Source organism: Oryx dammah, unplaced genomic scaffold (genome assembly GCF_014754425.2).
Source record: "Oryx dammah isolate SB20612 unplaced genomic scaffold, SCBI_Odam_1.1 HiC_scaffold_28, whole genome shotgun sequence".
Lineage (NCBI taxonomy): Eukaryota > Metazoa > Chordata > Mammalia > Artiodactyla > Bovidae > Oryx > Oryx dammah.
The window spans coordinates 99906912-99928271 of record NW_024070212.1 but is presented as its reverse complement, the minus strand read 5'-3'; the positions used below and the strand labels follow the sequence as shown (position 1 = coordinate 99928271).

Below are 21360 nucleotides of genomic sequence, written 5' to 3'. Positions count from 1 at the left end.
GACCAAGGACAGCTCCTGGCCTGCTGTTGCTCTGGTCCCCTAACAGGGTTCTCTCCCTTTCTGTCTCAGCCATAGTTCCACCCCTGCTGCCTCTCAGACACCCCAGCCTTCTCAGTAAAATTGCGAGAGTGGGACTGGGTTTTTCCTCACTCCCAGGCTTGAGCCATGAGTCTCCCTGGAGGTGATAGGAGAACTGGTTACTCCCATGTTTGTCTCAGTCTTTCTCCTGTTCTTTTCCCAGTCTCTGTGCAAGTTCTGTGTCCTACATTCTTCATCCTCATTCAGTCTCTTCCCACACCAGCCAGCATCAGCCTCCCTTTCATGTCATTCCCTGAAGTAACTCTGTGCTCTTTCCCTTACCCCTCCTCCACCCCATTCACACCTTTGACTTTTTCATTTCTCCTGGGGTATGTGGAGATGTTTCACATTTTGTTCTTTTCTTCTGTAACATGACACCCAGGTGTCTTCTTCCTCCCGGTCATGACCAAGTGTTTATATATATATATATATATATATGAAACCTGGAAGAATTAGGGTTGGAAAGAACGGTTTCTGAAATCAGACCTGGGTTTGGTACTGATTGTGTCACTGACTTGCTATGTCTTATTAGGCAGTTAGCCTCTTTGAACCACAGTTTCATCATCTGTAATATAGGACAACTCACTCCAAAGACTAAACTCAAAATGTGAGTCCCTGGTGAACAAAAGGTGCTCAGTTCAGTTCAGTTCAGTTGTTCAGTCGTGTCCGACTCTTTGCGACCCCATGAATTGCAGCATGCCAGGCCTCCCTGTCCATCACTAGCTCCCGGAATTCACTCAGACTCACGTCCATCGAGTCCATGATGCCATCCAGCCATCTCATCCTCTGTCGTCCCCTAGTGCTCAATGTTTGCCTAATCGACAGACTGTTATGAGGATAATAGCGGATGATTTCAGTACATGTGCTATGCAGAGGACCGCTTTATGAAGTTTTATATCGAAATTAATTTGCCCTCGCAATCCTATTAAAAGTACTACTGTTACAACCCCCTTCTGAGGAAACAAGTCATAAAGACGTTGAATAACTTGAGTAAGTAGTTACGTGGCATAGCCCAATATTCAAACCCAGGCAGTTTGGTCTTTAACTTAAAAATTATGCAATGCCACCTCCCAAGGTGATAGAGTGCACACGAAGTCCTTAACACTGTAGGCGGATAGGAACTGCTCAAACCGGCGTAGTTATTTTCAGGCAATCGGTGTGTCTGAGGGGGCATGGAGGCTGAACTGGAAGACCAGCGCCAGGAGACGAGGGCCAGGAGAACTACAACACCCACAAGGCTCCGCTCTTCCTCTGAGGGACTTCCGATTGGTTTCAGGCTCGGAGACCGACCATTGGTTCTCGGGATGCCTTGGCGGGGATTGGCCGTGCAGGTTTAGACGGTTATAATTGCCCGCGGTCCCGCCTCAAACACCCGGAAGTAGTCTCCGGGGGAGGCCCCTGTGTAGTGGTAAAGCGGCGATACAGGAGTTGCCATGCGAGAGGAGCTGGCTAAAGGGCTTAGGGCAGATTGACTCCCCAGTGCCTCCCCGCCCACCATCCCCACCAATCGATCCTGACCCTTTGAGGGCTGTTTTTGAGCACGCGGGGCCTGAAGCTGACGGAGGGAGGTTCCTATTGCCTGCTGCCACCCAAACTGTGCCTCATGGAGTCTACCTTCAGCAGCCCTGCAGAGGCGGCGCTGCAGCGAGAGGCAGGCTCTGCCGGGCTGCGCACTCCTCTTGGAGACCTGGACCGAGTGTACGAGCTGGAGCGAGTCGCTGGATTTGTCCGCGACCTGGGATGTCAGCGGGTGAGGGCATGTTGGGGAGCGGATGGGTCTGCCAGAGGATTGGGATCTTGGGGTAATTTTGTGAGGCTGGGAATGGGGGAGATGCTTCGCTGGGTGGAGGGGCTTGGAAGGTTAGGTAGGGACTCCTGGAAAGGTTTCCCTTAAAGACACCTTCGGTGCAGGAGAGGCTGTTCCTGACTCCATGGTACATGCTTACAGGTGGCCTTGCAGTTCCCTGACCAGCTATTGGGAGATGCTGGGGCCGTGGCAGCACGACTGGAGGAGGCAACCGGGTCGAAGATGTTCATTCTGGGAGACACAGCCTATGGCAGGTGTGAACTTGAGCTTGAGTGTCGAGGGTGAGGTAGGGATCCAGGGCTGATGGTGTTTCTCCTTTATGAAAAGGAGTGTCTGCCCTTGATGAAGTGTCTGCCTCAGTAGCTTTGTTTCTTCTTCATGATTCCTTTCCTGATACTAGCTCTTCTTAGTGACACTGTCTTTTCATTTTATTTTTCATTGGAGGATGAGATGGTTAGATACCATCGCCGACTCAATGAACATGAGTCTGGGTAAACTCCGGGAGTTGGTGATGGACAGGGAGGCTTGGCGTGCTGCGGTTCATAGGATCGCAAAGAGTCGGACACGACTGAGCGACTGAACTGACTGAATTGCTTAACAATATTGTGTTCATTTCTGCCATACATCAACACGTATCAGCCATAGTTTAGATACGTCCCCTTCCTCTTGAATGTCCCGCTCAGCTCCCACCCGGTCTTTTCATAACATGGTTTTCTTCACTGACCACATTTTCCATTGATGACAGCAATACTTTTCTTAATGAGAAGCTCTCTCATGATGGTATCTCCCCTGCAGCTGCTGTGTGGATGTACTGGGTGCTGAGCAAGCTGGAGCTCAGGCCCTTGTACATTTCGGCCCTGCCTGCTTAAGCCCTCCTGCCCGCCCACTGCCCGTGGCCTTCGTCCTCGGTCAGCGATCTGTAGCCTTGGAGCTCTGCGCGAAGGCCTTTGAGGCCCAGAACCCAGACCCCACAGCGCCTGTGGTGCTGCTCAGCGAGCCATCCTGTGCCCATGCCCTGGGTGAGGGTTTTGCTTGTGCATGTGGGTAGGGTGGGCTGACCAGTTTGTGCCTTAATTCCTCCATTTCAGTACACTCCTGTGGAGTTCTCAACATGGGCTGGGCCCCAACCTCTCCTTCTGGGACCCAGTCAGTCTCCTGGGGATGAGGGGGATCCCGTTTTACCAGGCCCCAACCCTGACACCACCTTCTTCTTCCAGAGGCCTTGGCCACCCTTCTGCGTCCACGGTACCTGGACCTGCTTGTCTCCAGCCCGGCTCTTCCCCTGCCAGCAGGTTCCCTCAATCCAAATCCTGAGCCCCTGGAGCGTTTTGGGCGCCGCTTTCCTTTGGCTCCAGGGAGATGTCTGGAAGAGTATGGTGCCTTCTATGTCGGGGGCTCTGAGGCCATCTCTGACCCTGATCTTGACCCAGACCTAAGCCGGCTGCTTTTGGGCTGGGCACCAGGGCGGCCCTTCTCCTCCTGCTGCCCAGACACAGGTCGGACTCAGGATGAAGGTGTCCGGGCTGGACGTCTAAGAGCACGAAGACGCTATCTGGTAGAGAGAGCCAGAGATGCCCGTGTGGTGGGGCTGCTGGCGGGCACACTGGGTGTGGCCCAACACCGGGAGGCCCTGGCACACTTGCGGAATTTGACACAGGCTGCTGGCAAGCGTAGCTATGTGTTGGCCCTTGGGCGACCCACACCTGCCAAGCTTGCCAACTTCCCTGAGGTGGACGTCTTTGTGCTGTTGGCCTGTCCTCTGGGTACCCTTGCCCCGCAGCCTTCTGGCAGCTTCTTCAGGCCTGTATTAGCACCATGTGAGCTGGAAGCTGCCTGCAACCCTGCATGGCCACCTCCAGGCCTGGCTCCCCACCTCACACATTATGCGGACTTATTGCCTGGTGAGTGGTGGGGGCACTGCCTAAGCTAGAAACACTTGGGGCATGAAGCTGGGGGGCCGATATGAATCTTTTTTTCCCCCTCCCTTCCAGGCTCTCCCTTCCACGTGCCCCTCCCTCCACCTGACTCAGAGCTGTGGGATGCTCCAGATGTATCACTCATTACTGGGGACCTCCGACCCCCACCTGCCTGGAAGCCGTCAGATGATCCTGAGTGCTCAGCCCTGACCCCGAAGCCCCAGCTGGAGCTGGCTGAGAGCAGCCCTGCAGGTGAGTGTGGCAGATCTCCACTCCCATCTGAACCCTTGCCCCGTTCAGCTCATTCAGCCTCAACCCCCTCCCTCTGCAGCCTTGTTCCTTAGTTCCCGGAGCTGGAAAGGACTGCAACCCCGGCTGGGTCAGACGCCGGTGACAGGAGCTGTAAGCGGAAGACGAGGAATTGCCATCGCCTACGAGGATGAGGGAAATAGCTGATACCACGTGGGACCAGAGCCACAGGTGGACTTAAGACCTTTAGTGCTCCCTGCACCAACCTCACTCTTCTGCCAGGATCCTTGAAGGAGCCTCTCACTGAGGCAGCCCCTCACTGAGGACAGGCTCCAGCTCTGTCTTGTCTTGTCCTGTCCTGGCATTGGCACAAGGCTTAGCCCATACTGGCTTGGTAAAGGTCTGTTGTTTGACGAGGGAACAGCTTTAGGTCTTCCCTGAAGCCTCTGGGCCGTCTGTTCTCCTGGGAGCAACCCAAGACCTCTGGCCAATCCAAGTTCCTGCTGTGCAGTTGAGGGTCTGCCTTTTTCAAAGGCAGGTGCTAGATGTTTTAGACCACGGTTTTTCAACCTTGGCACTGTTGATGTTTTGGGCCAGATGATTGTTTGTGATGGGCTGTCTTGTGCATTATAGGATGTTTCACAACATCTCTGGTTTCTGCCCAATAGATGCCAGTAGCATATCCCTCTCCAATTATGATAAACAGAAATGTCTCCACATGTTGACAAATGTCCCCTATGGGGGCAAAAGCATCCCCAGTTGAGAATCACTGGTCTACACTTAGCTACACAATACATGTGGTTGTCAAACATAAATTTGAATTAAGATTAAAAGCTCAGTTTCTCAGTCACACTAATCATATTTCAGTACTCAGATAGCCACATGAGGGGACGGCACAGATCCAAGACACTTCTATCACTGCAGAAAGTTCTGTTGGGCACTGCTGGTCTACACTGACTCCAATTTGTTTCTCAGGGAGGTCACAGAAACTTGAATAAACCAGATAATTTTTCTCCTTGTTTTCTTTTTATTTATCAAATACTGCAAGTCCTGCACAGGTCCTGTTGGTTGAGATCTGAATTATATTTGATAGGAGTCCTGTCCTCACAGTGTAGCTGGGAAGAGAGGCAGCTAAAAAGGCAATTACCACAGGGTGAAGCAGTGTTCTTTATGAGGAAGGAAGTTCCCAGGGGCAGCTGGAGCCCAGAAGAGGCTTCTGAGAGGGTGTTACCTCAGCTGGATCTCTTGAAGGAAAAAAAAAAAAAATCAGAAGTAATGGAGTGAAAAGGATATTTGGACAAAGGGTACACCATGCTCAAACACACAGGCATAGACCATCATTGTGGGTACTTAAAGCAAAGCAGAGTTGCTAGATCTTAAGGGTTTAGAGGGATGAAGTGAAAATGACTAACTAGTTCCCTGCATTTGCTGAAAATCTTGACATATTGGCATTGTCCCCCTGGTGGCTCAGATGGTAAAGAATCTGCCTTCAATTCAGAAAACCTGGGTTCGATCCCTGTATCGGGAAGATTCCCCTGAAGGGAATGGCTACTCATACCAGTATTCTTGCCTGGAGAATTCCATGGACAGGGTAGCCTTGTGGGCTACAGTCCAGGGGTCGCAAAGAATCAGAAACAGCTGACTGACTAACACTGTTCGGGTGTTGTGATTTCTGCCCTCAAGGATTGCACAGTCTACTGGTAGAGGCAGTTCTGTAAACTGATCGTGGTAATCGGGACAAGGTGGGCACCAGTCGTATATTCTACCAATATGGATTGAACACCCAGGGTGTGCCAAGCACTGGAAATCAGCAGTGAGTTTAGGAATCCTTTCATGGTTGCTTACGTTTTTGTGGTGAAGACAGAACAGTATGCAGAATGGTGATAAGGGCTATGGAGCAATATAACGCTGAGAAGGAGTGTGAGAGAAGGGGCTACAGTATTAAACAGGATGATCAGAGAAGACTTGGAAGGTGAGCAAAGACTGAAAGAAGTTTTGAGTGAACCATGTGAATAATTAGAAGCTGAGGGAACAAGTGCAATGCATTGAGGGTACAATTGTGTTCAAGAAATAGCCAGGAGGCCAGTGCAGTCATTGGAAAAGACCCTGAAGCTGGGAAAGATTGAGGGCAGAAGGAGAAGGGTAGGACAGAGGATGAGCTGGTTGGATGGCATCATCGACTCTGGATATGAGTTGGAGCAAATTCTGGGAGATAGTGAAGGACAAGGAAGCCTGGTGTGCTGTAGTCCATGGGGTTACAGAGTCACGACTTGAACAACAGGGCGGCCAGAGGAGGGAGTTAGCAAGAAACTATTAGGCAACGCAATCAGGGTAAGAGGCCTGGTAGACCATTGTAACGACCATGGTTTTTATTGCGAGGGAAAGGGGAGCCACCGAGGTATTTAAAGAGAGTGACATGATCTTATTGAAGTTATGTAAGAATCGCCAGGGTGGCGGGAGACCCTAGAGCGGGCGCACTCTCCTGCCTTTGGCTAGGGAAAACTTTCTGGAAGAACGTATCTTAAGATCATTAGGTGTTGGCCCACCTTGGGGTGAGCACGAAGAAACGTGCTTTAGGCAGAGGAAACAGCATGAGCTCAGCGAGGGACGGAGCAGACATCCTCGCGAGCTGGGTGGGACGGTCAGGGAGGAGGCCCGCGGGATCAGCCTGGCTTGGAGACTAAGCTAGGGCGGCGGTGAGCAGGCTCGGGTGGAAAGCAGGGCTGGTGGGCTGGAGCTGGGCGGAGTGTCCGGGAGTACAACAAGCGGGCGCGGCCCGACCCTAGATGGACCGGCCAGGCAACGATCGAGGTATTCGGCAAGAAAGGTTTCAGGCCGCGAGACTACAATCACCACAATCCTCTGCGCCTGCAATTCTGGCGTCGCCAAATTCCTAGACCGCCGGCGACGGAGCGCCGGGTCCGACGTGAGGTCACGTGATGCCCGCGGGTCACGTGGATCAGTCAGGTGACACCGCGGGGCGGGCCGACGGGCTACGGGGAGGACGGCGGACGCAGGGACGCGGTTTGAGCTCAGGCCGCCCTCGACCCGCGTCCCGCCGTCTTTGCCGCCATGACGGGGCTAGTGCTGCTCTACTCCGGGGTCTTCGTGGCCTTCTGGGCCTGCCTGCTCGTCGTGGGTGAGGCCGGGCCCTGGAGGGCGGGGACGGCTTCGGGCCGAGCTGACCCGGCTGGAGCCCAGCGGGGAGGTTGGAGTGTTGGGAATATTAGGTCCTGACGCGGGTTCTAATACCTCAGGCTCCTGGACTTGCCTCGCGTCTGTCTGGGCCCCTAACCCGGACAGAGGAGGCTCGTATCTGCAGCTACTTGAGTGGGGCGGGGGGGCGCGGGCGGGGCTCGGTGGGGACCGCGAGCGATCGCAGCCCTGGTCCTCTTCTGTCACTGGGCTCCGTTCCCCGGCTTCCCGCGCCCTCCCTGTCTTGCTCCTGACGGGCCTGCCTGGGTCGCGAGCCAGCTGCTCCAGTTCCTCTTTTCCCGGTCGTTTTGCCCTCCCCCCACACCTACGGCGTGTTGAGTAAACAGCGGCTCAGACTGGGCTGGCAGCATCTGGGGTGGCCTGGCCCGAGCTATTGCTCCCTCCCCTCCTCCAGGGTATTCAGGCCTCCTGGTGGCTCCCCTTGACGGGTCTCCGTCTGGGACATGGTGTCACAGAGGGAGATAAGTTCTTGAGAGAATGGCAGAAAATGGAGGCCTGAGGAGAGGAATCTGTATAGGCAGCTGTGGTTCCATTTTGGGGAGAGCCAAAGGACTCTGTCTTGACTTAGGTGTATGCAGTCCTTTGGGAAGCTGGCCCATCTCCTGGGCAGCAACGTCTTGCCTAAGTTGTGGAGCTTCTGTCTAGAGAGCAGGCCCCTAACCCCGTTTTTCTCATTGCTGTAGGAATCTGCTACACCATTTTTGACTTGGGCTTCCGCTTCGATGTGGCATGGTAAGGGAGAGGTTTCCTCTAGGAGCTTCTTTGACACCTGCCGTCTCTGATCTGAACTCCTTCCCTCCCCACCTGCCTCCGCCCCCCAGCTGTCTGGGGTGTGGACCATTGGGAAATGTGAGGTGTTTTGTTTCAGCATCTGGGACTGGAGGGGTTGAAGTAGGATCTGGGTGGATTTTGTGCCCACTCCTCCGTAAGGACTGAATTGTCTTTCCCCCTGTCTGCACACCAGGTTCCTGACGGAGACTTCCCCCTTCATGTGGTCAAACCTGGGCATTGGCCTAGCTATCTCCTTGTCTGTGGTTGGGGCAGCATGGTGAGTGTTGGGGTCATGGGACAGGGGAGGGGCTGAATCATAGCAGGGGGTGTCATTGGGTTCTTAGTCATCTTGGGGGCAATGACAAGTTTGGGCTTCGCTCATTAGTTTCTTATTTGTCCGTCAGGGGCATTTATATCACTGGCTCTTCCATCATTGGAGGAGGGGTGAAGGCCCCCAGGATCAAGACCAAGAACCTGGTCAGGTAAGTGTAGGACCCTTGTAAGGTTGTCAGAACCAAGTGGGAGCTGCCTGTGTATTTGACCTACGTCACATGTCGCTCCTGACCGGCCTCCTGATGGGGTGGGATGTCAGTGGGGGAAGGTTGGCTTCTTTCTCATCTCTTTCTCCTCTTCACCCCCTAATCCCCCATTACCACTACCAGCATCATCTTCTGTGAGGCTGTGGCCATCTACGGCATCATCATGGCAATTGTCATTAGCAACATGGCTGAGGTATGGAAGACTAGGTGGTGTGGGTATCAGTTCCAGTGTGTTTTATATTGCTTGGTTCAGGAGGGGGAGTGGAGTAGGGAATGGTTTCTGATTATTTCTCTGCCTCCCTCAGCCTTTCAGTGCTACTGACCCCAAGGCTATTGGCCATCGAAATTACCATGCAGGTAGGTGGGTGTGTGAAGGCAGAAAACTGGGGCTTCACAGATGATTCTGCCTCCAGCGCACACCCCAGCTTAGACTCTTCATTTTGATTTTCTTTGGCCTGCTTTGCAGAGTTGGGGTGGTGGTTGGTCCCATTAGTCCATGTTGGATCCTTGCCTTCATTTCCCCCTGTGTCTGATTCGATATCAGTGCTCCCTTTCCATCCCTCCAGGTTACTCCATGTTTGGGGCTGGCCTCACAGTGGGCCTGTCTAACCTCTTCTGTGGAGTCTGCGTGGGCATCGTGGGCAGTGGAGCCGCCTTGGCTGATGCACAGAACCCCAGCCTCTTTGTAAAGATTCTCATCGTGGAGATCTTTGGCAGTGCCATCGGCCTTTTTGGGGTCATCGTTGCAATCCTTCAGGTGCTGAATCCCCCTGGGGAGCCTCTGTCCTTGTCCCCAACCCAGTCTCACCCTTCTTCTGGAGGAGCCACAGTGCTCCCTTCTACATCTGTAACCATAAGACCTCTGCACAGCTTTCGCTGCCTCCTCATCTTCTGGTTTTTTGCTTTTGAAGCTTTCCATTTGTTTCTGTCTTTAACAGGGCATCACTGATAACATCTTTTTTTGTCTGTTACATTGTTTCTATGTATGAAAGATGTGGTCTCTTTTCCTGTTCTGTTGTTTTTTCTGTTCCTCTGTGTCTTTGTAGTCTAGACCAGGTTGGGATCTTGTCTGTTGTGGTCTGTCTTGGTGTGTTTGACTGTATTTTCAGTTGGACAGCATGTCTGAGATGTGTGTATCTTGTTTGTCTGACAGTGTGTGAGTGTGGCTAAGGATCAGCCTGAGGATCTTGAGCGTGACTGTGGGCATCTAACTGAGTTGACTCTTAAGAGACTAGCATGTCCATATGCCACTTCTCTGCATCGAACCTTGTAGTTGTCTCTCTGTCCCCATTCACTGTGTTTGTCACAGCATGTCCATCATGGTCCAGTCATCCGCTGGCTGTGGTCTGGCCATCCTGCCATGGTCTCATCTTCTGTTGTATGTCATTGTCTAATCAATTTTTTTGCCCCTGCCTGATTTCTCCTTTTCTTCTTTTGCAGACCTCCAGAGTGAAGATGGGTGATTAGATGGTCTGTGTGGGTGGGGCCGTGCCTCACTCTTATTTATTTGTGGTTTTCCCCGGGACAGCTGGAGCTGTGCCCCTTAGGCTTCCAGGGGGCTCGGTGTTCGGGGCCTCCCTACAACTCACTTCGTGCCGCCTGTTGGCTTGGAGGCTCTGCCTGGCTGGACCCTCAGTGTGGGAAGGGGGCTGCAGACGGCTGTGCGGCTTCACACCTGTGTCCCTCCCCCACCTCGTCTTCCCAGTGTTTGTGAAATAAACGTGGTATTGGTCTGGGTCAGTGCTGCTGCTTTTGCATTCCTTCGCCACCACCTTTCACAGAAGAAGGGTAAAGAGACTTGTAGGCCTTAACTTCATGCCAGCCTCTCTAGCATTCCAGTTCATATACGCTGTCTCTGCTCTGGACAGCACTGGCTCCTGGGTGGGAAGGGAGTGGTGCTGGGCTGAGGCCTCTGTAGCTCTAACCCTCTTTATTGAAGGAGCGAGTCTGGGGATGTGGGCCCCTTGCTTGATTGTGGGAGGAGGTGACCAACCCCATGCCCTCAGGGCTCTGGTCAGCTCAGCCCCAGTTGACTGCATTTATTACCTGGTTCTCCCCTCGGGCATCCACCATCTCTTCCTCTGGGGCCTTGGAACCCATTCCTTCATCTGTGTTCATCCCTGCAGCATCCCATGCCAGAAACTAGTTTGCTCTCATGTTCCCAGGGCTGTGCCCAGCTCCTCCCACGCCTGTCCAACCTCTTACCCAACCTCCTGTTCCCCTAGAAGCCCCTGCCACACACACTTCGGTTCACACCCTGAAGCGTCCTGGCCAACTAGCAGCCCTCTCCACCGGTGGACCTTTTGATTCTGCTCCCATCGATGAGCCAACAAATTCCTGACCTCCCTGCCGAACTTCCAGGTGCCCTTGTTTGGCTGAGTTCGCTCTCCAACCCAGACCAGACCCCATTCTTCCAAAACGGGTTTGACCCATCCACACCTCCGGTTCGGAGCCCTTGGATGAGTCTGATCAATTTCTCCCGCCTCTCCCTTGTCCTCTGTACCCTCGCTACGCGGCCGCGCTCGGCGGCCAGCAGGGGCGGGCGTCGGAGGCGCGCGGCGGGTACGGGCGCGCTGGAGGCGGGGGCCGCGGGGACGCGCGCGCGGGCGCGCCGGCCGGGCCTGCCCCTCCGAGGCGCCGTAGCGCGGGAGGGAGGCGGCGGCGCTGTGGTCCGTCGGTCGGCGGGTCCGTGGGTCTGCCCGGCCGCCCGGCCCCGCCCTGCCCCCCGGGGCGGCTCGGCTCCATGGCCCGCGGCGGCGGCGGCGGCGGGAGGCGGCCTGGGGGCCGCGGGGGCCGCTGACCGGGAGGAGGAAGGCGGCGGGGCCGGGCCATGGGGAACGGAGCCGACTGCAGCCGCCGGAGCCCGGAATCCAGCCGGAGCCGGAGCGGCGCCCCCTGCTGAGCCCCGAGCGCTGGGTGAGAGGGGGTGCTCGCGGCCCCCAGCTCGGGGCCCCGAGATTCCAGACCCGGCCCCGCGAGGGGCGCCCCGAGCGCGGCCCCGAGATCCCCGCCCAGGACCCGGTGAGAGGCGCTGGCGGCCAGACCCCGGCCTGCCGTCACCCCACCCTACCCCCACCCCTCGCCTCCCCGCGTCCCCCTCGGGCTCCTCTGCCCGCCCCCAGCCAGCCTCCCTTATTGTCCTCGCTCCACCCCGGCCTCGTGGCGTGGGGAGGCGCTCCACTTACGTCGCCCCTTTGCCTCGGCCCCCAACCCACATCCTCTTCTCCAAGCCCCCTCCCCCCCCAGGCTCCACACCCACCCGGTCTTCGCTGCTTCCAGGTCCTGGGGTGCCACGTGTTCAGGCCACTCAGCCTTCCAGCCCCGCCCAGACTCACCTCGCAGCCTGACCGGCAGCCCGACCCAAAACCCCTGACCCGAAGGGAGTGGTGGGAGTGTTCGCACGTGGGGTCTGTGTGGCTGTGTAAGCCCAAGAGCGCGGCTTTGTTTGTGAGTGGGTGGCTCGGTGCATTATTGTCACTGTCACCCAGGCGTGTCTCTGACTCTTTATGTAGTTCTCTGTGTCTCTGAGTGCAGCTACAGCGTATCTGACTGTAGCTGGGACCCAGGGTGTTTGTGTGGTTGTGTGATAGATACTGTGTATCCGAGGGAGACTCAGCCTGCTCTCCGAAGCACTGCCAGAAGTGCCCCCAGAAGTGTTACTGCTGTGGGACCCCCAGTTAGAGCCATGGCCCAGGCAAAACCCTCTCCTGACATGCTGTCTCCAGGGCCCAAGCATTTCCCTTTCTGGAAATCAGAACCAATCCTTGAGGTCTTATGGGAGGGATGTCCTGGGCCCCATCCTGTCTTTTCGCCTCTTGCTCCAGAGGGAAGTGATCTCATAAACATCTTGTTCAAATTTGGGCCACCTGCATGCTGAGGGCCACTTCCCAGCCTGCTCCCAGATGGCCTGGCCTACTCGCCACTGGGACCTGACCAAAGAAATCACTGCCCACCCCCATGATCCAGGAGGACTAAATGAAGTCTTGAGTACCAAGTGCTCTGGCATGGTAAATACTCAGTAAATGCTCTCCTGTCCTCAGACCAGGACTCCTGGGTTGAGGATGCTGGCCTGTGGGCGTTTGTTCTCTGGGGCACAGAGAACCCATGTGGGTCTGTACATAAGTGTGTTTCTGTGTTCAGATATGAGCTGGTGTGATCAGAGGTCATGTGCCCCATGATCCATGGTGCGAGGGAGGGTGTGAAGTTGGGTAAGAGGGACACTTACCCAAGTGTGAGGGTAGGTGAGGCTCTCCTTGTATGTGTCAGTGAGGATGAGGAAGGAAAGCCCGTGTGGGTTAGTACTCAAGTGTGTGAAGATGCATGAGTAGTGAGTTGCCAGGGACCGTGTGTGTGTATTTACAGGTAGAATTTAAGTCAAGGGGTGTGAGCAGGTAAGTGTGAGGATGCACGTCGAAGAATGTGAGCAGTGCACAGAAGGTGGGTGGGTGGCCTTGCCCCTCTGGCCCTGACTTGCTGGGTGTGTCTCTCTCCCACCCCTGCCCAGGCCGGCAGCCGGATGCCCGGGCCCATTGGGCGGGCCGGCGGCCGCCTGCGGGATGAGCAGACTGCTGGGGGGGACGCTGGAGCGCGTGTGCAAGGCCGTGCTCCTTCTCTGCCTGCTGCACTTTCTCGTGGCCGTCATCCTCTACTTTGACGTCTACGCCCAGCACTTGGCCTTCTTCAGCCGCTTCAGTGCACGCGGCCCCTCCCGTGCCCTCCACCCAGCTGCCAGCAGCAGCACCAACTGCTCTCGGCCAAACGCCACTGCCCCCAGTTCCGGGCTCCCCGAGGCTCCCAGCGCCCGGCCCGGCCCCACGGTTCCTGTCCTGCCACCCTGTCCTGACTCGCCGCCTGGCCTTGGTGAGCCTGCGGGGTGGGGCTTGCCTCTAGGGGTGGGCCAAGGTCTGGGGGAGTGAAGTCTTGACCCCCGGGGGTGCCACAGGTGTTGTGTGTTGGCAGAGGGCTATTCTGGGATTCCCTGGCCCACCCCAGGTAGAGGGAGGGGGCTGGCGTCCTTGGGTTCCAGTGAAGACCTAATTCCCACCCCTGTCCTGCCTGCAGTGGGCCGACTGCTGATTGAGTTCACCTCACCCATGCCCCTGGAGCGGGTGCAGAGGGAGAACCCAGGTGTCCTCCTCGGTGGCCGCTATACGCCGCCTGACTGCACCCCAGCCCAGACGGTGGCAGTCATCATCCCCTTCCGACACCGGGAACACCACCTACGCTACTGGCTCCACTACCTGCATCCCATCCTCAGGCGACAGCGACTACGCTATGGCATCTACGTCATCAACCAGGTGTGCAGCCGCAGCCTCCAGGCTGGCCATCGGCCACCAGGGAACCCATGAGCACCTGTGGGTGAGGGGCCCACGTGCCTGTTGGTGGATCTGTGTGGCTGGGGGCATTCATGGATGCCTGAAGAGTTGTGTGGACATGCAGTGTACGTGTGGGGGTCCATGTATGTCTGATACAGGCCCTCTTCCCCACAGAGAATCCCCAGACTTGAACTTGGATCCCTTTAGACTCCAGGACGGTGGTGTGTCACTGGAGTAGGAGCAGGGAGCTGTGAGGCCACCAAGCGGCCCAGTTTAACCCCAGGGCGGGGAAGCGACCGTTGAGATGTGTCTTGAGGGATAAATAGGCATCAGCCGGTAGAGAGACTGGGGAAGGCAAGCATTCTAGGCAGAGGGACAGAGGAGGCCCCAGGCCCCAGTGAGAGAACTGGTCTCCTGTGTTCGGGAACTGTCAGCTGAGGCAAGAGGTGCCACATGCAGGGTGGGTAGCAGAGGTGAGGTTGGGAGGGCTAGTGGAGGTCACAGCCACAAGGGTCCCAGGAGGCATCTCAAGCAGCTGGATTCCAGCGTGAAAGTGATGGGGCACCGTTGTGTCTTTCTGTGGCTATGCCCGGTCTTCACTGGGGGCAACACAGGCTCTCTGGTTATGATGTGGGCTCAGGAGCTGCGGTGCACAGGCTTAGTTGGGATCCCCATGGCATGTGGCATCTTAGTTCCCCAACCAAGGATCACACCCATGTCCCCTACACTGGAAGGCAGATCCTTAACCCCTGGACCACCAGGGGGGTTCCCATAGTGAGGTTTTAGGGAGAGGGTGATGTGTATGTGTGCTGCTTAGAAAGATTGCTCTGATTGCATGTGGACAGTGGAATGGAAGGGGGGCCTGGAGGCAGGGCGCCTGGTTGGGAAGAGGCTGCTGTGTTCAGGGTAGAGGTGGTGAATGTGCCTGTGAGTTGGGCAGGAGTCGTGCAGATGAGAGGGGCGATGTGATACAAGTAGCTGAGAGGAAAGGGAGGTGCCAGGACACCTTGAGGCTCTCTGTCTTGACTGCTGGCCCTGGGTATGGTTGCGCCTGTGAGATGGGAACACAGGATCTGGGCCGGGTCTGGGGGAGAATGTGTCTTTTTTGCCTGTGATGAGTTTGAGTGCCTGGCGGAAATATAAGAGGAATGGTCAGCAGGCATTTGGACAAACGAACTGACCTAGGAGTGAAGTCTGAGGTGGAGAGGGATCTGGGAGCCACCAGTATATAGATGGTCCCTAAAACCAGCCATGTCCAGCCTGCCTGGGGTGGGGCCTGGGAGCTGAGAGGAGAAAGCCAGCATGTAAGGAATGGGTGGAGAAAGAGAGACCACAGAGGCTGTGAGGGTTGGCCAGAAAGGTTTGAAGAGACCCAAGAGAACTTGGTGTCCCAGCACCCAGGAATAAGCGTCAAGAAGGCAGCGTGGCAGCTGCGTGAGCGCTGCTGGGGGAGTAAGGAAGGATGTAGACTGAGAAGCGTCCAGTGGATTTAGCAACAAGGTGGGCCCAGCAAGAGCCATTTCAGGGGCATGGTGGGGGCGGAAGCAGATTGCAGTGGGTTGCAGAAAGAATCAGATCTGACAAAATGCAAGTAGCCAATTGGAGACAGCTCTTTATTAAAAAAAATTCTGCTGAGAAGGGAAGGCAAAAGGTAGGGTGGGGTCTAAAGGAAGGGCTTTCTTCGGGAGGGAGAGAAATGGGCACATTTATGAGCCCTGTGAGAGAAACCTAGGCCTCCAGGGTGGTGAGAGGTTAGGAAGGAGTGCAGATGGAGAAAATGGACCATTGCTCCAAGGGCTAGTGGGAGAGAAGGTTCAGGGCAAGGAAGAAAGAGAGCAGGTGGGGCCAGGCCGTTCAGGGTCCAGGGGAGGAGCTCTTGCCCTCTTGAGCCCAGGTTGGCTGGTAGGGAGGAGGGGCTACTCCTCTCCTTCCAGGAGAGTCTGCTTGAAGACCAGGAGCCTCTCTGGCTCCAGCCTGGAGATCATGAGTTGGTGCAGGGACTTTAGGGGCCAGCCAGCTCCTTCCATGAAACCCTCCTTCCTCTGGCCAGAGTTCAGAGTCTGGGGCTGCATGGCCAGGAGGCCAACCTCAAGGAGACCTGGTCCCACAGCCCCATTTCTTGGGGGACTCCAGGCTCACTATGCCTCTCATTTTGTTGGGGAGACAAGTGAATTGAGCCCTGTCCCAGAGGCTGCCCAAGGAATTGGATGTGGATCTACAAGAGCCAGAGGGGACAGGTGGCTTAGTCCCCATGGTCTCTGGATCTTAGATGCTGGCCATTTGGGGACATTCTTTGTTCATTTTGCTCCATGACATGCTAAGTAGGGAAGCAGTGTGCTCAGGGCCGCTCATCTTTAAGATCCTCACTGGCACAGAGAAGATGCCTAGCACCAAGGACAGGGCCGAGGGGCATGATTGAAGGCATGAATGAAACGAGAGCCCTAAATTGTAACCGTTTGAATGGGCCTGGCATACGTGAAGCAGAGGGGAGGGAATGAGTAATTATACTGGGGCGGGGAGGTTTGCTAACAGAGGCCTTTCCAGACATGAATTTGAGAAGTGGAGAAGAGAGCATTCCAGACAGGGGCAACTGCTAACACTGAAGCCTGGAGGCAGGAAAGAGTCTGGCATGTTCTGGGGTTGTGGAGAAATATAGTATAGCTGGGCTTGGGGGATCTGAGGTCATTGGCCAGAGAGGAGATGGAGCCAAATTCTAAAAGGCTTTGCAAAGCTAGGTCTAGGATAAAGAGCTGGATTTGATCCCTAGAGTCTGGAGGCCCCAGTGGAGGATGAGTTGACGGGTAGTGCTAGGTCTGCAGGGACCTCTCTGGACAGTGGTAAAGTGGCAGATGTTTCCAAGTCTCAGGCCCAGAGCCGACCTATCTCCTCTACCAACCCCAGCACGGTGAGGACACCTTCAACCGGGCCAAGCTGCTCAACGTGGGTTTCCTAGAGGCACTCAAGGAGGACTCCACCTACAACTGCTTCATCTTCAGTGACGTGGACCTGGTCCCCATGGATGACCGCAACCTGTACCGCTGTGGTGACCAGCCCCGCCACTTTGCCATTGCCATGGACAAATTTGGCTTCCGGTGAGGGCTCCCTTCTCAGCTGGACCCCGGCCTCCCCGTCCTGCCCTGGCTGTCACTCCCACCCCCCATCCCCCGCTTGTTGCCAAACTTCTGTCTGGAATCCCCTCAGGCCCCTGATTGACGCATGTCTTCCATGCCCAGGCTGCCCTATGCTGGCTACTTCGGAGGTGTGTCGGGCCTGAATAAATCCCAGTTCCTGAGAATCAATGGCTTCCCCAACGAGTACTGGGGTTGGGGTGGTGAGGATGACGACATCTTCAACCGGTGAGCGGGGATGGGGTGGGGAGTCGATGGGGTGTGGATGGTGGGCACAGACTAGATGGGGCTCTTCGCCCATCCTGGTGCCCACTCCAGCCTGGCTGTCCCTGACCCCAGGATCTCCCTGGCTGGGATGAAGATCTCACGTCCAGACATCCGCATAGGCCGCTACCGAATGATCAAGCACGACCGGGACAAGCATAATGAGCCCAACCCTCAAAGGTGACCCCCCAGTGACCTCAACCCCAGCCGTTCTGGCCCCTTACCCCATAGAGGTGATGTTCCAGTGCTGCTGATCCCCAGAGGTGATCCCAGGGCCCCTGACCCTTGACTCCTGAGATGACTCCCGGCACCCCCACCCCTGGCCCTTAGTCCCTAGCTCAACTCTCACCCCTGGCCTGATTCCGCAAGTGACTGAAATTTAAAGGTGGGGCTCAAATTGTCACTGAGTAACTTGCATTCCTCTTGGACCCTCACAGACCTCACTCCAGCCTGAACAGATAGGACAAGAGACAGCAGGCCCAGGGCACAGCTCCAGGGCCTAGGGACCCAACAGAGATTGCCCCGAGCAGTGTGGGGTGGCGGGAGTGGAAAGACACTGCTGAGCCCTCTGAGATTGAATAGGTGGCTGGTCTCTGAGGAGGAAGCCACATCGGTGTCTTAATAGTGGCTGGGAGAAATGCCTGAGGGCATGTGAGATGGGTGGTGGAGGGCAGGAAGCGTGTTAGGGGATCCAGAGCACTCAGACCTAATCCCTGCTGGGCTGCTTGTGTGAAGTTCAGTCTAGGGAGGGAGACCAGGAGATACAGCACAAAGTGGTCAGGGCAAGGTGCTGTCCTGGCAGAAGAGGGAGTGATGGTGGGAGGCTTCCTGGAGGAGGTTGTTGTTCAGTTGCCAAGTTGTGTCCGACTCTTCATGACCGCATAGACTGCAGCACGCCAGGCTTCCCCGTCCTTCACCGTCTCCTGGAGTTTACCCAAGTTCATTCCATTGAATCGGTGATGCCATCCAACCATCTCATCCTCTGTCACCCTCTTCTACTTCTGCCTTCAATCTTTCCCAGCATCAGGGTCTTTTCCCAATGAGTCAGCTGTTCACATCAGGTGGCCAAAGTACTGGAGCGTGGAGTATTCCTGGAGGAGGTGATGGTAAACTGGGGTTTGAAAAGAGTTATTCATTCTACAAATATTTGTCACACACCTACCTTGGGTACAGTACTGTATTCACCAGGCTGATGGTGGAAGCTAGTCTGGATAAAAGGAATCAGATGTGTAGGAGTCTGGAATGTGTACGTCCATTGTATATGCTGAGAGCTTGAAACTCTTCATTATTACATTCGGAAGGCTGGGAGTAACAGGAGGGGGGTCGCTGCTGATCCCAGGTTTGGAGTTTCAGTTTTGTCCCAGGGGTGCTGGGGAGTCATGGAAGGGCTTTCATGTGGGGAAGGGATGGGACCACATTTGAGTTTGAGTTTGAAGAAGGTGAAGGACTGGCAGAGCTGCTGAGTGGAGCAGGAGGAATGTAGACCAGGCTCAGAGGAATCAGTGGAGCCCAGGGGGTATGCTGCATGTGAAACTGGCATGCACCCACCGGACCAGTAGGATGTTCTTCTCTGAAGCCAGGGTGTCAGAGTGGAGAGGGAGGTGGCTGTACTGATGTAGGGTTGATATTTGGCAGAGGCATAAAGTACTGGGCATCCAGGGAGCTGATGTAAAAGCAGTTAAGTTGAAAACTATGGTGAGTAGGGAAGGGACTACAGGCTGGGAGAAGAGGGGCTTTGGGGTATCTGAGGAGGAACACTCAGTGTTGGACTGGCTCCAGAGAGGGATCTGAACTGAGCCAAGAAGGATGGAGAGGATCAAAACAGTTGGGATGAGGGTGGCAGTGGGGCTCTGGAAGCACAGGCCAGGGGCCATGTCTAGGCGCCATCCTTGGTTAGTGATATCTGCATGGCCAAGATAGCGAGATGTTTCTGGCTTAAGGAACTCTGTAGATGCTCGTTTCATCCAGCTGGTTGCTTTTGCCTCAGATCTAGGAGTTCTGGATTCTTCTTGCTCTCACCCTACATATCTGGGCCATCAGCAGGTCTTATCAGTGCCACCCCTTGAAAGGTGTCTGAGCCAGCCCACTTCTCCGTTTACCTCTGCACTAGTACAGCCTCTTTGGAGCTCATGTTCCTTGGCCCTCGCTTTCCCAGACTGGGCTAAAAATCCCTCAGTGTTTTTTAACTCACAGAATAAAAAGCTGTTCCCTCTGACTTACAGAGGCTTGCCCATACATGCTCTAACCTCCCAGCTAATCTTACTCTGGGTTTTCTCCTTGGCCCATTAAGCTCTAGCCACTCTGCTGTGCAAATTCTCATTTTCAGTTTAGGGTCAGCCTGTGTTTTTACCTCTGCCTGGAAAGTTCCTCTGCTCTCAGCTTGATGACCCACACCCACCCCTTCCAAGGCAGTCATCCTGTCTGCCATTTCCCTCTGCTGTCTTCCCTCAGTATTCTGGTGTCTTCCTTGTCTATTACTTGTCTGCCCTAGTGGTATAGACTTGCCATGAGAGGAAGGACTTTGCAGTTCTGTTCATGGCTGTGACCTTGGTGCTTAGAGAGGGCCTGGCACATGGCGACTGCTCCAGAAATAGATGGTGAAGGCGTGATTAAAGGATGAGGAGCAGAGAAGGGGGCACAGAGATGGTGGGTGTGGGGGGTAATGATGATGCATACAGTACAGGACATGTTGTATTTGAGGTGTGTGTGGGGTTCCCTGTGTCTAGGTCTGCAGTGAGAAACATTGGTGAGCGTGTCATGATTCTGGACTAAGGGGGTGAGATCTCTGTTTTGAGGGCTGTTGCAAGAGCCATAGGGCCCCAGGCAGGTGGAGGGGTAGCGAGGAGAACTGAGTCACTCCAGGAAGAAGCCAGGAGGGCATGAGCCTTGGCCCCAGTGATCCCTACTGGGTTTGGTGGTGAGCCCTGATCTAGACCCACTTCTATCCTGTCTAGGTTTACCAAGATTCAAAACACGAAGCTGACCATGAAGCGGGACGGCATCGGGTCAGTGCGGTACCAGGTCTTAGAGGTGTCTCGGCAACCACTCTTCACCAATATCACAGTGGACATTGGGCGGCCCCCTTCGTGGCCTCCTCGGGGATGACACCAGTGGACAAAGGCTCCCAGTGCCAAGGATTGCCTGTCAGAGGACTGACCTACAGCCTGGCTGGCAGCTGCTCTGTGGTGGATCCCCCAGGACTGAGACTGTGGGCTCTGTTTTCTGAGGGTCTTCAGTAGGCACCCCCCAGCTGCACTTGGAAGTTTCAGAACCTACTTTGGGGGAGCTTCCATCCTGGGCAGGCCCCTCAAGGGTGGCCGTCTCTGGGGTCAACCCCTCCTGCTCCTCCCTCCCCAGTTCAGCCCCCCTCACTGTCAGGGTTGGGTCAGCCCCTGCACTGCCTCGCCGAGTGGCCTGGGCCAGGTCACTCCACCTCTCTGTGCCTCAGTTTCCCCCCCCTTGAGTCCCCTAGGGCCTAGAAGAGTGGGAGGTATGACTAGGGGGCAATGTCGCTTCCAGGGGGAATTCTCAGACCTGAGGATCCCCCACACTCCCAGGGGAGGGGAAACCTTTTTCACTCAACATTGTAGGGGGCAAACTCTGGGGCACCCCCTGCTGAGGAGCAGCCCCAGGAGGGGACCAGAGGGGGTGCTGTGTCGCTGCCTGGGATCTTGGGGTTGGGCTTTGCATGGGGGCGGATGGGGCTTGGATCAGTTGGGTTCCAGCCCCACCCCGCCTCTCAGAGAGAAGGCAGTAGCCCCAGGGCCGGCTCGTGTTTGTACATTGCACAGAAACTTGTGTGGGTGCTTTAGTAAAAAACGTGAATGGAGAAGCCCTTTGTCTGTTTGAAGATGGGGATCTGGATCCCTAATGCCGGAACCTGGTGTGTTTTGGGAAGGGCGCCTGGCCCAATCTGTCTGGTCCGGACTGTCCTGGTTCTCCAAATCCCTAGAAGCGGATTCACTAGACTTATGCGGGCTGGAAGGACAAATTTTACCCTGCCGCTGCCTCCTGGCCGGAAAAGGCAAGGAGGTAATAAACCCACCGGGCTCAGATTCTCGGTTCTTTCACCTGCCC

At 55.6% G+C, this 21360-nt stretch overlaps 3 protein-coding genes across 6 annotated transcripts; all 3 read left to right on the top strand.

Moving 5' to 3' along the window:
• The first annotated feature begins 839 nt into the window (after nt 1-839).
• On the top strand, nt 840-5064 carry DPH2 (diphthamide biosynthesis 2). 2 transcript variants are annotated; one of them, XM_040231397.1, is made up of 6 exons: nt 840-1828; nt 2027-2139; nt 2681-2904; nt 3103-3786; nt 3877-4053; nt 4133-5064. In XM_040231397.1, the coding sequence occupies exons 1-6, from the start codon at nt 1682-1684 to the stop codon at nt 4255-4257; spliced, it is 1470 nt and encodes a 489-aa protein (XP_040087331.1). In that variant the 5' UTR covers nt 840-1681; the 3' UTR covers nt 4258-5064. The 2 variants fall into 2 exon arrangements, with proteins under 2 accessions (XP_040087331.1, XP_040087332.1); XM_040231398.1 differs by lacking the exon at nt 2681-2904 and having other exon boundaries at nt 1743-1828.
• Nucleotides 5065-6969: 1905 nt separating this feature from the next.
• On the top strand, nt 6970-10313 carry ATP6V0B (ATPase H+ transporting V0 subunit b). Its single transcript, XM_040231396.1, has 8 exons — nt 6970-7189; nt 7950-7998; nt 8231-8314; nt 8442-8519; nt 8700-8769; nt 8882-8933; nt 9143-9333; nt 10017-10313. The coding sequence occupies exons 1-8, from the start codon at nt 7123-7125 to the stop codon at nt 10041-10043; spliced, it is 618 nt and encodes a 205-aa protein (XP_040087330.1). The 5' UTR covers nt 6970-7122; the 3' UTR covers nt 10044-10313.
• Nucleotides 10314-11179: 866 nt separating this feature from the next.
• Nucleotides 11180-21115, top strand: B4GALT2 (beta-1,4-galactosyltransferase 2). Of its 3 annotated transcripts, none has more exons than XM_040231386.1 (7): nt 11180-11597; nt 13081-13436; nt 13638-13873; nt 16793-16983; nt 17125-17247; nt 17359-17463; nt 20238-21115. In XM_040231386.1, exons 2-7 carry the CDS (start codon nt 13133-13135, stop codon nt 20386-20388), a joined length of 1110 nt encoding a protein of 369 aa, XP_040087320.1. In that variant the 5' UTR covers nt 11180-11597; nt 13081-13132; the 3' UTR covers nt 20389-21115. The 3 variants fall into 3 exon arrangements, with proteins under 3 accessions (XP_040087320.1, XP_040087322.1, XP_040087321.1); XM_040231388.1 differs by having other exon boundaries at nt 11220-11492; XM_040231387.1 differs by lacking the exon at nt 11180-11597 and adding an exon at nt 11729-12583.
• The last annotated feature ends 245 nt before the right edge of the window (nt 21116-21360 follow it).